The sequence below is a fragment of the Accipiter gentilis genome, chromosome 3, assembly GCF_929443795.1.
Source record: "Accipiter gentilis chromosome 3, bAccGen1.1, whole genome shotgun sequence".
In the NCBI taxonomy this organism is placed as follows: Eukaryota; Metazoa; Chordata; class Aves; order Accipitriformes; family Accipitridae; genus Astur; species Astur gentilis.
Genome location: NC_064882.1, coordinates 3,038,140 through 3,054,017, shown reverse-complemented (window position 1 = coordinate 3,054,017; position 15,878 = coordinate 3,038,140). Strand labels below are relative to the sequence as shown.

At 38.0% G+C, this 15,878-nt stretch overlaps 1 protein-coding gene and 1 long non-coding RNA gene across 4 annotated transcripts in view; one reads left to right on the top strand and one right to left on the bottom strand.

Moving 5' to 3' along the window:
• Nucleotides 1-15,208, top strand: part of PALLD (palladin, cytoskeletal associated protein) — a 207,460-nt gene extending 192,252 nt beyond the window's left edge. For all 3 annotated transcript variants that reach the window (XM_049833465.1, XM_049833475.1, XM_049833481.1), the window contains 6 exons: nucleotides 4,002-4,096; nucleotides 9,269-9,401; nucleotides 10,362-10,569; nucleotides 11,291-11,456; nucleotides 12,351-12,484; nucleotides 13,474-15,208. In XM_049833465.1, coding sequence (XP_049689422.1) covers nucleotides 4,002-4,096; nucleotides 9,269-9,401; nucleotides 10,362-10,569; nucleotides 11,291-11,456; nucleotides 12,351-12,484; nucleotides 13,474-13,646 — 909 coding nt within the window. In that variant the 3' untranslated portion in view covers nucleotides 13,647-15,208. The remainder of the gene's footprint in view (nucleotides 1-4,001; nucleotides 4,097-9,268; nucleotides 9,402-10,361; nucleotides 10,570-11,290; nucleotides 11,457-12,350; nucleotides 12,485-13,473) is intronic.
• LOC126052886 (uncharacterized) lies at nucleotides 449-13,457 on the bottom strand. Its single transcript, XR_007510176.1, has 3 exons — nucleotides 13,345-13,457; nucleotides 3,146-3,242; nucleotides 449-588 (listed from the first exon to the last, which is right to left on the bottom strand). It is a non-coding gene; the product is annotated as an uncharacterized LOC126052886 (long non-coding RNA).
• Nucleotides 15,209-15,878: the final 670 nt, after the last annotated feature.

Sequence of the window (15,878 nt, the reverse complement as noted above, 5' to 3'; positions counted from 1 at the left end):
TTCAGCTGATAACATCTCAATATCCTTACTGAGCATGGACAGCATACGTACTCTGAAGGGAGAAAAAAAATCCAGTTTACCAGCAGAAATAACCCAATCCAGCAATTTAATTTTTCTTCTGTTGACACTACTCACTGACTGAGGCCAACTTTTTGAAATGAGTAGGAGTATATCACACCTCAACATGTTTAGATTAGGCAGCGATTGCAGTTCTGTAAGGCTAAAAGTTCCAGCACTTACTATGTAGAGGGGAGCTCTCCTGTGTTGATCCCAAAGTCTTAAACAATGTTTTCCTGAAACACTGAGTGTTACTGGTTTTGTAATATTATTTGTTCTTCACAGACTCAATACAAGAGCTGACGCATAAAACAGGAACCCACCAGCGCACTGGACATCACTTAAATTTACAGTTCACGCATCCTATTGAAGTAACTTTTTCAATCCACTTTTCCTACAGCACAGCAAATTGAGGGGAAACATTTGCACATGAGAAACGAAGGCAGTAACATAACTTCAGGGATATAATGAATTACTTTCTTCTGTAGCACCAGATATCTTGCCAAGACCAGGCCTTCAAGTAGAATCACACTGTGAAGTAACAAACAGTATCATTGAGACAGAGTTTAATCTGAACAGGAGTGTTGTGCTCTGTTATGAATGTTGCTAGGTTACATAGCATGACACTGCCATTTTTGCCTTGCTCTTTAACTGTCAATCCTGCTCTATTGCAGTCTGCTTGTGAATGTATGGGATTGTACACACGGATGACATACAAATAGCAGTTTTAGGCTAGAATCTACAAATTGCAGTGCTTAAATCTAGGTAGTATTTCTACATACACAGATAACAGAAATAAAGAAATAGCATAAGGCCAAGGGAATTCTTCAAGCTGGGAGCTTTTACACATAGATGACCATTGCATTATAGCACATGGTACTATTTCAATTGTGGAAATTCACAGTAGGTTTAAAAATGATAAATAAATACATACATGCTTAAGGTAGGAAGTGAATTCTGTTCATCTTCCTGTAAGTGTTGTGTTGGTGCATGTACAGAGTTTCCCTATGTAGTGTTACCGCATGATCCAAACATCTTAGAGACCTTGGTGAATAAATTGCCTTTGTGTTTTGGCACTGTACTCTGTCCCGAATAACTCATATGAGCATATTTAGGGCCTACTTTTTAGCATTTGTTACTCTGGACAAAGTTCATTTGGTGACACAGCAGGGAACTAGGTTATCAGCTCTGGTCATTGATGACACTAGTTTGTTAGTGGGTTTTTAGATGTACTAAAATGAGACTTTTTTCTATTGTTCCTAGTTTGAGGATTGAAAAAGCAGTTTTGTTAAATGACAAAAACCTGTGTCTGTGCTTTTTTCCCTTCTTTGGAGAAGAACCAGAAGCATCCTCCTCTGGCTCCCCTAAACAAAACATCTGTCTGTTTCACCAAGCCCATTCTATGCTTTCCTTATTCATTCTTTACAGTGTAATTCCCAAGCAAACATACTTATCTCTTCCACTATTTGCTTGCTTTTACTATGCATTTAACAGTACAATGGAGGCAAAGAAGGGCTATGAGTTAATGTACTAGCCTTTCACACTCAGAGGTCTGGATTCCAATTCTTTTAAGTCATCCTGAGTGGAAATAATTTTGGCATAGCTTCCTCAATTCTAATGGAAAGTTCTCCACATCTCAAAGCTATCACAAACTTAGGCAAATTTGGCAACCCTTCCTTAAGAAAAGCGAAATACGTAAATATAAGGGAGCCTATATCAGCATTCTGATGGACTGGTAGTTATATGCTAGGCTGTTGCTGTGTTTTGGTCATTGCTGTTGGAACCACCAAGCTACAAAGCAAAAAGGCATAGTCTTAGCTGATAGAAATTGATTTAAAGCAAAGGATTCCGTTCATTAGAGCTCTGCAAATTTATGCCATCTCATGATCTGGACTAATACTACAGGATTTATGTATGTAAAGTGACTTGTTGACATGCCATGGAAATCATCCGTGGTGGTTAATATGGCAGGCACCATTGCCTGCGATGTAAAGTGCAGCGATCTGGAATTAAGGTTCTAACACACCTCTGGGGTTTGCAGTAAATTTTGCCATATAACTTAATCCAGAGCAAACTGACCCTGGGCCTAGAAAAACAGAAAACCTTGCCTGTTTTAGGCCTTTAGTTACAGGTTACATCCCTTAACTGATGTGCTCAGCTCGAGTCCTTATTTTCACCTTCTTCCCTTTTATCCTGTTCTCTCTGCTTCTTTGCACTAATGCACCCAGTCCTCAGTCTGGATTTTCCTTATTTTCTAGGCCATCTTCTCATGAATTACTTCCTACTCATCGCTTCCTTCCCATTCATCCCATGACTTTTCCAAATCTCTGGCTTCCTGCTTTTTCTTCCCTATCCAAATTCCTTACTGTTCTTTGTGTTTCTATTTGTGATGCCTTCAGGTATTGAGATAACGCAGAAATTTTCCCAAAATGTGTGAATGCATCACCTGCCAGAAAAAGATTAATATGCAGTGGTGCCTAAAATAGAAATGTATTTGTTCCAGATGTTTCTAATGGTCTTGTAACACAAAAAAATCTTTTGCTTAAGAAATTGCTGCAAGTCATGCACAATGACTTATTTTAACACAAGTATTTTTCTTGTGGACTAAGTGGGTCATGGGAATAAAAGCGGGACACAGCAACTTCATTTCTAACAGTCCAGCAGTAACACGAAGGTTATTGCCATTTGAAGGCTGCTGTGACCCCAGTGAAATTGTTTTTCAATGGGCTTTGACCAGTTGTTAATGAACAGCAATTTGCAACCCCCGAATTACTGTGACAAAAATATTTGTCACTTTTATGGTGAAAGACTTGAGTGTGGAGCTCACAGCTTAGAACTGAAATACACTGCAAAGCTGATGTGGATGTTGCCTTACTGCTACCAGTCTAGGGGGCAGAGACACAGATGGACATCTTCTATACAGTTATCAAAGACCTATTTAAAACTATCATTTTTGAAAAGTTATTAAAATTACATTGTCATATAAAAGTATATAAACTTTTACTACAGTATTATTTTTATATATACCTGTTATATTTGTATCTATTATGTATATTTATTAATACCACCAGATGCTTTTATCCCTTACATGGTGAATTCAGCTGAGTCCTGGATGTCAGCAGTTCTGGCTGCAGGCAGTCCCATCCGAAATTTGTTACATCTAGTGCTTATGGTGGACCATCTGTCTTTTAAAAAACAAAACAGTTTATTTTGACATAAGAAACAAAGCAAAACAAAACCCAGGGATTAAATACAACAGATCCCATGTTTTATTCAAAGCTTTATCATTCACTGAAAATAACCTAAGACTGCTGAACCATCTCCAACGTCCCGCAGTGCAGTTGTGTGCTTTGGTGCGATTCGTACCCCCAAACCAGGCTCGCTCTTCCAAGAGGAGCCTTTAAGTACTTGTACAATTGGTTTGCTTTTTACATTCATGGATTTTTTTTGTTTGAGCTGTGGCCCCACCAGGCCAAGTGGATCAATGCACTTTGGAGGCAGAAGCTCTGTTGTTAACTTTCAACACTTTCCAAGTGCCATTTTCAAGAGTGACTGATCTTGAACTAGTCTTTCTGTCCACTTGCCAGACACAGAGAAACCTCCCACCCACATCAATGACTTAGTCAATATACTGGTTTAAGGATTTAATTGCCAGTGGTACTAATAATCTTTTTTTAAAGAAAAACTTCCAGGTGGAACATTTTAACCATGACTGTGTTATAGTCACAATTCTTCCAGTCTGTTCTGTGTTAGATGGGAAGCTGACAAAATAGTTTAGTATCAGAAGGTATGTTGACAAATGTTTTTCAATGACTTAGTGAAAAAAGAGATTGTATTACAGACTCTGTAACAGGTGGGCAAAACCAAAAAGATCAGGTTGAACATTTATTAATATTATATGCTTTAAGTATTTTAATGTTTCTACTCTCCCATCATCCTAACAGGGAAGAGTAAGTTGCACGGGCAGGCTGATGGTTCAAGCTGTAAATCAAAGAGGCCGCAGCCCTTGGTCACCCTCTGGTCAGCCTCATATGAGAAGGTATTTGCTGCTTTTTGTTTGTTTGTTTTAGTAATAAGTGTTTTGCAAGATTATTACGATAAGATAAAGAATGTGAAGTTAAGAAGGTAAGCTCAAAGTATGGCATTCAGGAAGAAATGTGCCTCTGCTGTCTAAAAATTTCTGCAAAGCTTGCACACTCAGAATTATAACCAACCTCTGAAATTACATGACTTTTAAGTATCTTTAATTTTGCCTGTCTCCTCCTTTCTTTGTCATGTTCACTACTTGCTCCTTATCTCAAATTACACTACCAGCTGTTGGGAAAGACCTTGTCACTTAGATGTTTTTTTAAAATATCTCACCTGACTAGGACTCTACCAGAAACCTGTAATTTCTGCAGCTTTTAATAAATATTCATTTAAAGAAACAGCAGAAATAATTGCATGCCAGACAAGGTTATTAGATTTACATTAGAAATATTTTACTATTTCAGTGATTTCAGTTCAGGTTCTTATAAGGAATTATGAGTCAGAAATGAAGTATTAAACTTATCTTTGGTGAGTTTAAAATTATTCACATACGAAGCTTTGGTTTATGTTGTTGGACCATATAAGGGAATTTTCCCTTCAAATACTTTTTTTTTTTTTTTTTTTTTTCATTACCCAAAGCATTTATGAGGCTATTTAGCATGGCTTAGACATCTTTAGACGATACAAAAAAATTCATTTTGGTTACCCAAACAGAACTGCTTTCAAGGGAGTATGAGGGGTCCGGTTTCTGCTGTGATGAGGCACATGTTTTGCTTAATGGTCACAATGGCCATAGACTCTCAATATTGCCTAACTGTAATATGTAGAAAAAACGTACATACATATAGTCAATGTGCAATAAAGAAATGATTCCTGTAACAATTAGTAGTGGTAGCAGTATGTACTGTAGAACCGCTGCATGCAAAACAGGCTGTCTTACCCCCTCTGGTAACTAGGAAGTATTAGGAAGTGAGGTTGGTTTTTTAGAAGATCTTATTAGTCTTGCTCTTGCATGGAACAAACTGGGCTTCTCACAGTCCTGAAAGCATTTCCCAACATCTCGCTGAGGTGTCCTACCAGCTCCCCCTCTAATGCTTCACCTTTAGGCCTGTTAAGCCCAAAGTTCAGACTTCTTATGGAGGGGAATATCCTGCTATCACTGCATTGTGAGAACAGCCCAAAAAAATCTGGGTCTGTTTGGCATAGCCTGTCCAGGAAATAAGGCACTTGACACCTGCAAATAATGGGTAAAAAGCAAAATTGTCCGTTAATCCCTGAAGGGAAAAGTTGCCATGAAGAGTCAGGTTTCAGCTTAGTCATTGCACACTGGGTGAGAAAGAGGGAACATCTTTTAAAACAGGGACGGGAGAAAGGAAGATACGTATGGGTAAGAGAGCAGTGAGCAGCTGACACTTCTGCATCTTTCTGAAGGATAAAATGTGGGTGTCTCTCTCTCTCTCTCTGTGTGACCGGCAGAACCCTTGGGCAGTATTGGGGAGGCTCCTTTTTCAATCTCTCCAAATGCAACTGAAGTCTGAGGCCACTTATGGCTGGTATTTTAACTTCTAATTGAGACAAACACTTGGGCAGCCACTATTGTTTTGGTTGGGTGTCCAGTAGAGTAATGAATTCTAAATAAGTGATTTCCATACAGCAGTTTAATTAATATTAGGTCAATTATTGCAGATTCTTATTTCCTATAAAATTGCCATATGTGAAGGCCTCATCCTCATACCTTTACTTACAGAAGGTCTGTTTCTGCTAAGCATTCAGCACAATACTATTTCTGTTCAGTGACATTTCCCATTAATCCCATCACCCCATTCTTCCGGAGACTGATGAAATGTGAGCACGTAAAACCTTCCCAGGACGGATTCCCACCATTGGCTTTTCTAACCTAACGTACCACACTATTGTGCTCCCCCATATACTATAGTATTTGCCACATATATTGCCATATACTTTTGGTAAGTAATACTCCCGTGGCATTACAATATTATTTCTATAAGCTTTTCTGCTTGAGAGCAACGAAACTTTTTTTTTTTTTACAAGTGTAATTATTTTTACACTTTATGACTTGTTACACTGTCAACTGGCTTTTTCCTGCAGTATTTTTAATCTCTTACAGAACTCTGGGTTTTGTCATCTTCACTACATCACAGACATTTTAAAACACTGTAGTTATTTCATTTTTAATGTATTTTTCTGCAATTTGCTTAACTTACAAACATTACCTTCTTAGCATTACATGGCAGGGGGTGGGGGCGAAACATTTGAATTGTCTGATGTGTACAAAGCTTGGGCTCAATCCCTTAGACGTCATGGTGCTCAACACTGTAGCACCTAAGCTGTCTTGCCGTGCACTGCAGCCAGAGTCCTGAATAAATCATCTTAAAATGCATGAGATTAAGAAAGATTTTAGAAAGAACTATTCCTGTTGCCCCTGCTCTCAATTAGAGGATTAATTTGAACTTAATCTCCTTTATCCCCAATTAGTGATCATTATCATATGGTCAGTCATAAAGTCTTCCCCAGCTTCTTGCTCGCTGAAATTCCTAGCACATTGCGCCATGCCAACCCATGGAGTCTCCCCTGGACACACTTAGTACATGATGTCAGTGTTGCTGAAACTAGTCTTTGCAATTTGATGCCCACATCACAACTCTAAAGAACTCACAACTAATCCAAGGGTATTGCAGTCTATTGCAATTTGTCATTCCTAGACATCTGAAGTACCTAGCTCTCCTCATTTCATTATTTCTTTAAAACCACAAAATGTTTCAGAATTAAAACAACCCTAGTTTCATCTCTCAAGGTAAAGGCTTAAAAAGTAGTCTGCAATTTTAGAGATAAATTTACAAAGAGGTAGAAAGAAATGCATTATTTGTTTCTGACTAAACAGCATGCTGATTTAGGTTTCCTTTCAAATGTGTAATTTGAAAACTTAGTTTTCACGACTCAAGAGCATACTAACAGAAAAAAAGATCTCAAACTCCTAGTCTCTTGTGTTTTCTGTTTCATTTGGTGTAAATTTTTTTCCCCCAGTTTTGACCAGTGCTGCCTTTTTATGCAGCTGGAGCAGTGAGATGGCGGCTTTCAGGACTTTCACGCTTCTGTGGTGCTAGTTAACCTGCTTGGCTCAGCCTTGCAAGACATTAAGAAGCACTAGTTACCTGTACTTTATTGGCATCTTATCAACAGAATCTAATGTGAAGACAGATTTTGCTTGGGTTGCTTGCACTGAGTAGCACTCACTTGACTAGATACCATCATTTCTAGTTGGTCTTGCAGAACTAATTACCAAAAGATACGAGTATAGTTTTTCTTTACTACCATCCATCTTCCTTCCCAGCTACATGCATACGAGGCAGGTACGTTGGCAAAATTGGTTAGAAACTCGCCCACGAGAACTCAGTGTTGCTTATGAGCTGTAATGCAGGAGCTACTGAAGTAGCTTTAGGCACGTTTGAGTGGCAAAAAAATTAGGTGCCTAAGACCTGGATTTAGGCACCTGAAGAGTTACATGAGCTTTTAGCGCATGTCAGTCAGTCAGATGACGTCAGATGTCAGTCTATGTTCCACATTGCAGTATCCGTTCCTACATTAATAAGCAGTAGGGGCTAGATTTCCCTCAACACATTTGCCTTTAGCTATAGCTGTGGGAAGCCTGTGATGATAATTAAAAGTCAAAATTTACCTATTTATGACAGATAATACTGTAGCAAAAGTGATGACTGGTCAGAATGCAAACAGAGCAATAACAGAGAGAAGAGCAACAACAGAGAAGGACAAAGTAAACCAAGTTCAGGCAACTCTAATTAAACTTTACCTCAGTGGAACAGTGTGCAGCTAGAGTGTTTATCTTCCCTACAGCAGTACAGCATCTTGTTTTCCAAATAACTGCTGGGGGTTTGAAGCTTTTTTTTTATGAATTATTTTAACCTAAAGAAACAACCCCTGGGCAGTAGAAAACACAGTATAGCCACGTCTACTGCAGACACTGGCCAAAACAGAAACACTGGAAAAGTTAACAGAAAATGGAATTCAGAAAAGAGAATTTCACTGTAAAGTGTCATTGATAAAAGTTATCTTGGAGGATATTTGCATAGCTCCTCTTCACTACAACAGGATGTTACTGCAGGCAGTAGCTGGCTCCAGAGGGAATCCACTGGAACTGATCAGGCAAGGACAAAAATTGATCTAAAATTCTGTTTCAGTTACAAGTTTCTTTGATTACTAAGTCACACAAACGGAATAATGCTAATTTCAATTGGAAAAAAATCCCGTTAAATGAGAAACCATCTAGAAAAAGATTCGATAGATTAAATTAACGGGCCAATCCTGAAAATGGATTAAACTATATTGTGGAAGCTTAAGGTGATTGATAGTGCTTCTGGGGATAGGAGTTATTTTTCCTTATTTTTGTTTTTTATTAAACTTTTTACAGTACCTGTATGAAGAACAATTTAATGACCAAAGTTTTTCTTCCTATTGCTCACAAAAGAAATTCCCATTATTTTGACACCACAATTTGGTGGCTTTGAAAATGTGCAAGAATATCTCAAAACAAAAAAATCTGTTAAATGAGGAATAAATATCCACAGCCCTTCAATCCACAGAATTTTCTGCATGGTCTTCAGTAATGCAGAACAAGAGAAGAAGAAAAATAAGTCCGATGTGAAAAGTCTCTTCTCAGTGGAGCTGAGTTAGCTTTTAGCTGCTGTTATTTTCTGAAAGGTAAACATAATTAACAAACAGTACCTGCACTTTCTGGTGTAATCAGCAACAGTGAAGGGATTAAGTACACAGGACACTGGCAGTGGGGGACTGAAGCTATATGCTAAGGCCTACCGACTTACTTTATTTGTATTTCAGTGATTTAAAGACTAAACAAAAGTACTATCATGTATAAATAAATTATTACAAGCAATTGCTCTGTAGCAAGATTGTTTTCTAGAACATATTTTGCCACATGTGAATTAAATGAAAGGAATTACTAAGTACAGTGTCATAATTAACTCAGTCTGAGCCAAATGCTACCACTGTATATGTGTAAATATGAAGTGATTATGGTGTAGGTCAAAAGTGATTTAAAATTCAAAGCAGTCTTGTAAGTGATTTTGGTTCTCCTGATTTAGCAGAGAAAAAAAAATAATTTACCTTTATTTCATGTTATTTTAAGACCACGATCTCGATCAAGGGACAGTGGTGATGAAAATGAACCAATTCAGGAACGATTCTTCCGGCCTCATTTTCTGCAGGCTCCTGGAGACCTGACTGTTCAAGAAGGAAAACTGTGCAGAATGGACTGCAAGGCAAGTATCACAGAAAGGGTAGCAGCCATCTTTCTGCAACATTATCTGACTCAAATAACAAATCAGTTTCTTTTCAAAAGCTATTTTACCTATTGGCAGTTTCAGCGACTGTCAATGGGTTAATTAATATCACCGCTTATGAGGAAGTGGGCAATACAAGTTTGCTTCCCTTCCAATTAAAGTGCTTCAGGCAAATCTTACAGCTCACAGTAAACTGGTTTTTAGAATTCAGCTATGCTGCGGCGTGGAGGGAGGCAGTACACACTACAAAGACAGCATGCTTCTCCATTTTAAGTCCTTTTACTACTTGAGTTTCGATCTCCCATTAAAGTTTCAAACAATATAATCTTGATTTATGACTTTGCCTAAAAGAATTCATCAAGGCTTGGATGAATTCTGTTTACTTTATGCTGGTATATTGGGAGAAGCTATTTGTTTTCAAGCAGTACCCACAGCAAATGGCAGGGCTTTCAAAAGTACAAGACCTGTTCATACAGATGAAGCACTAACGAGCACAGGCGGTGCTATCTAAGTGGAATAGCACTTAAGAGTTCAATAATTAGTCAGCCAACATCTTTTTGTCTGCAACTTTTCCACAAGAAGTTAATCTAGAAAGGAGTATCTTCTCATTCTACCTGAATAGCAAACAATAAAAAAGACAAAAGGTATCACCCTGCCTTTTGTTTTGCAATGTATTATTATTTAGCTTCTAGCATATCTAAACACTGATCTTTTTTCAGTCATGCCCATAAGACGTCACAGAATTCAGGTAGTTGGCCAGAAAGTAAGTGAATGAACACAACTGAGTCAATGTCTAATTCAGGACAGAATTAGATCTTTAAATCTTGTGGTACACCTGCAGTAGCAAACAAACCCAAGCTTCTCTGAAGTAACAAGTCAGGACTCCTCTGGTGTTTTATATGGCTAAGACTATTTCCCATTATTCTGTTTACACTTAAGGTTAGTGGATTACCAACTCCAGATTTAAGCTGGCAACTTAATGGAAGACCAATTCGCCCCGATAGTTCTCACAAAATGCTGGTGCGTGAAAACGGCGTGCACTCCTTGATCATAGAACCAGTCACAGCCAGAGATGCTGGCATCTACACATGCATTGCCAGCAATCGAGCTGGTGAAAATACATTCAGCCTGGAGCTCATTGTTGCAGGTAACATCTTCATGCTAAGCTTCCGCACCCAGCACTGTGAGGGTAACGTGAAAAAGGAAAACGTAAGTGCCGTCAAATGGCATGGTTGAGGGGTGGGGCTAAGAAAAGGAAACCTGGCAGTAACAGAACTATAGTATATTTATAGGCGATACACTCGTATTATGTTGTGGTGTAAGCTGACTGGCATGTAACCTCTGTGCGTGCAGTTAAGAAAAGAGGGCTGTTGTCCTGACGCACAGTTGAGGCCACAAACCAGACTATTTACTTGAATGGGGTTTTTTTAATGGCAATTTGTGCAGACCCCTATCTACCGTGATTGATTTGTGCGTTTCACAGCATATTAGACTAACACCATTCCAGCCTTCTGGTAGAGCAGTTCCTTCTGTAATTAAAAGCCCATCCTTTTATGGACTGTGAAGGAGCACTGTTAACAAGCATGGTGCAGCCAGTGTATCTCGTCTTCATGCTCCACATTTCAATTTTTTCAGGGAAGTGGGGGAAACCACTCACTCAGCTCTATTAGCACTCGCTTTTGCCCTATTAAAATGCTGATGTGACTGTTTTCTTCAGAGGAACCAGGATTGGACTTTGCGATTAATGAAGACAACACTTAAGTTCCCTGCCACAAGATTTTTCGTTACTGGTTTTTAGCATGTTGCTGAAAGAAAGGCTACATTTTCATACATTAGTGTCAACGTGACTGCAATCTTTATTTTCACAGCTAAGGAAGTACACAAAGCACCTGTGTTTATAGAGAAGCTACAAAACACAGGTGTGACTGAGGGATTCCCAGTGCGACTGGAGTGTCGAATCTCAGGGGAGCCATCTCCTCAGATTTTTTGGAAGAAGGAGAACGAGTCCCTCACATACAACACTGACCGAGTGAGGTTAGACTGACTTAGAATCCTATCTCCCCATGTATAACTTCAATGACAATTTATCCTGGTAACACAAATGAAAACCTAGAAGGTCATAAGAATGCTTTGTGTGAAAAGCAGCTCATAAATATTAACTAGTTATTGTAATAATTGATTATATTTACTCAAACTTGTGGCCAGCCTCGTGGCCAAGCCAGAATTAAAATGTTAGTTCTGTTTTCCATCCTTGGACTTAAACAACTATCTTTGCACTTTAAGCACGTTGAGCAATAGCTTTTCTAGAACTAAGACTTACAGAAATTTACTGGTAAAAACCTAGGCTCCTAAGTTAAGCTATCTGCTTCTCAGCAGAAACCTTGATTCATAACACTGCTGTGTAGTTAAGCAACTGAAATTCAGTATTTTATATTCTAAGATCTACAAACTTGTCTTGAATGTTCAATAATATTTTGTAGGAATGTTTAAAAGCAAACTCATGATATATTGCAAGAAAAGGAACTCAGCACTGATATGACACTAATAAATTATTGCTGTCCTTCTAAGTAACTAAATGTATTTCAGTACTTCATTCCTCAAGTTTTTTTATCCTTTCCCCAAAAAGTCTGGGTAAGTCCCTACTACTTAAATCAGTTTTCCAGATATCTTAATCTGTAATTGTGAAAGAGAAGTTACTTGATGCATTTTTGTTTCTTAGTTTTCAATACAGGATATTAAACTGCCAAACTGTCAAGCATATTCGAGGTTTTATCTTCCACTTGCTAATTTCAGAGGAAGTTCCGTATGAATTAAAAGTGGACTATAATTAAACTGTAACTAGGATTGGGTTGGTTTATAATGACATTTTAAAACAGTCTATGCTGTTTTGCAATTTAAATAGTCATTTTCTACTTTTCTTTTGTTTAGCATGCACCAGGATAACTACGGCTACATTTGCCTGCTTATTCAGGGAGCTACAAAGGAGGATGCCGGCTGGTACACCGTTTCAGCCAAGAATGAGGCTGGGATTGTGTCTTGCACTGCCAGGTTGGATGTTTATAGTAAGTGACTTCAATTTTCACGATCACATTAATCCCCCCAAAAGCAACAGTCCTGTTTGTTTCAGTTTGTTCAAGGAATGGTTTACATTGGTCTCTCTTTCTTTTGTTTATAGTTTCTCCTCAATAATAACGATCCACATCAAGACAACAAATGCTCTGTCAAAGTACATTTCACCATCTTTCAGATACCTAAAGCAAAACAAGCATGCATGCTTTCTGTTTTTGCTTAGTATATTAAATATAGCTAATTAACAACAGATAACGGCATGATTACATTATTTTTGTGGATCATTATTACTATTGCTCTGCTAGCACTTCCCTAACCTTTTGTATTCTTTTGTACATTAGTCTGTAATACACCTGTGACAGCTACCAGAAGTGTACTACTAGATGTTTTATGGCTTTCTGCTTAATTATTCAGTTTGTTCCAAAAGCAGCTCCTGACATAGTGAATGTTTTCTTAAACCAAAATCTCCTACCAGTCTTCCCGTAACAAGAGTAAGTGGGGGGTGGGGTGGAGAGAGACTGGAATGATAAACGATGGTTTCTGTGGTGGTAGTGAGACTTGCAAATTGGAGACTTGGCTCAGCATTCTTCAGCGTACAAGGGGTGGCAATGGCAACCAGATGATTTCCTTTCATATACAACAAATAACCCTCGAACAGGCCCGTCACTGTAATAGCAGTGCATGGAAACAAAGCCCTTGCTGTTACCCTTCTCAGTGACACAAGGGAAGGTAGAAAGCATTGCCAAAAAGGCAAAGTAACACACATAGACACTATTGTTTTTACTTGCCACATCTGAAGGTGAAACTAGATGCTGAGGAAAAAAACCACCACCGAGATACGAAACAAGCTTACCTTTGATATAATGGTTTTCTGCTGCTCAGAAGTTAGTATCTCCTTTACAAAGGGTTGACTGTGCATCTGGCACGCTTTGTTGCACAGCTTGAGATGGCTAACGTTTGTTCTTTTCTTCTTGATCTATAGCTCAGTGGCAACAACCACCTCAGACAACCAAGCCAAAGAAGGTGCGGCCCTCAGCCAGCCGATACGCTGCACTTTGTGACCAAGGACTAGACATCAAAGCAGCTTTCCAGCCTGAAGCAAATCCAGTCCACCTGACAATGCAGTCTGGCTTGGTAGAGAGCGATGATCTGTAGATCCAGCTGCCGCTTCCATCATTTTCTTTCGAAGCAGAAACACTGAAAGCCATTGCCTTGACCAATGATACTCCTATGTCACTTTATGCAAAGGCAGACACCTTCAAGTACAAAAGATAAACAACAAACACAGTAACCATATATTTCTTATTCATTATGCCAAATTAGAAGAATAGATAGATTATTAATAGAAATGTACATATTGCACAACACATCACACAACACATCACATTCACCAGTTCCTTATACCTAAGTTGCTTCAGCTCTTACGAATAACCCTTTTCATAAAGGCCAAAATACATCAGAGAGACAGATTTTTCAGAAGAGAACACTATTTATCACTACATGCCTTCATATGCAGTAAGTAGATGCTACACAATCTTAATGGTGCAAGATGTTTTACTTGATGCCATTAGATTACAAAGAAAATTAGAATGTATGGTTATCTATAGTTCTAAAATGGCAATGCATTCTGGTAGCTACAAAGAACAAGTGCAATATTGTAAGAATAAAACAGGAAGGGACAAGGAAAAGAAACGTAAGCAAATACTGTTATCTCTGCAAACTGCTTTCTATTCTACAATGAAAAAGTATCTTGCCTTAAATGCTGTTAGTATGGACAATTCTATAAAGCAACATCAACACGGTAACTTTAAATTCTTTTGTATTTTTTCATTTTGCCATCTAGGAGGAGGCTTACTTACAAACATACAGCAAAGACAGTTTAAGCATAAGCAATTTAACCTCTTCAAGATAATGAAGAAAAAGAGCTGACATGTAGTAACAGTCTACTCCAGACCATAAATACTGGTAACTAGACGGGAAAAAAATGCCGACAGTATGAACCACTGCAGTAGGATACTGCAAAGGGTGGGAGGGGGACAGCGCAAGAGGGTGCAACTCTCTGGATTTTCTGAAGACAGTCTGTAACCTCCTAATACTCCCATTCAAGAATCTGAAATTCTAAGGTGAGCTGAACACTAGGGAGTGTACGTATGGGATGTTTGACTGTTTAAAGCTTGTGTAATGTGTATGAGGATTTTAGAAATGTATAGTAAGTGAGAAATGGGTTGAGACTGCAATATGAATTGAAATGACAAGTATACACCACAGGTGATAAACTTGCAGATCTAAGGAAGTAGAAAATGAAGACGGGGCAAAAATAACATCAAATTTGCGCCTTTTTTTTCTTAACATAGCATATGTCTCTGGTAGATTTCACTTTTTTCTTCTGATTTTAGGCAAATGACAGCTCTTTTAATGGGTAGAGTCTGTGCACCGTAGATGAAAAGCCTGAAGGCTACTGTCAGAATGCAAGGCAAATCCACATCAAACTGGAGCCCCACCTAAGTCAGACCTGACTAGGGAGTTTTAAATTGGAACCAAATGAATTTACAATGAAGGGGAGGAAGGGACAGAAGAATTACTAGGCCTGACAAGGAAAATAAGCATTTGATGGTACGAGCTATGATTCTTTGCTATGAAAGGAAAACACTGTATTCCTTATATGAAGCACATATATGGTATCTTTCATTATTTATAATAAAAGTGTTGAAATCTTTTATTTCAGTTCAGTTATTCAGAAGTCCTGTACTTAGGAGGTTGGTTTTTTTTTTTTGTAATTGTGTACACCATATATTGCATTACTGCTATACGTGTATTGCTTTGTAAGTACACAAAGTTTGTTTTGTTTTTTAGTGACTAATAAACTTTAGCACGTAAGGTAGTACTATTCTGGTGCAGGATATGACCAGTTATGGGGATCGTTAATCTAGATTAACGTCATAGTCTGTCATCTGGGAATAATCTGATTCTATTCTAGAAAAAGTGTGTCATATCATTTGCCAAATTTTTCTTGACTGTGACATGCTAGTTTACTTTTTTGTTTAGCTTCACTAGCATTATTTTGCCACCTTTTATTTGTATTTATAAAAAAATGTATTATCATTACTTTGGATTGTTGTGCTGATACAATGTGGGTTTAACATCAATAAATATTACACAAATAAATAGAAAGTTTTCCTTCTGATAAAGACTATTAACTGTTTCAGTACAAGCATGCAAGTGTAAGATTCAGAAATTTTAAATATTACAAATATAGATGAAATGAGGGCTATATGCAGCATCTAAAAATGACTAGAATTTATCAGAATATTCTGCTCGTTACCTGGAATCTTGTTAAAACAAAACAGAGGAACACAACCCATACATTCTAAGAAACATCTTCCGAAT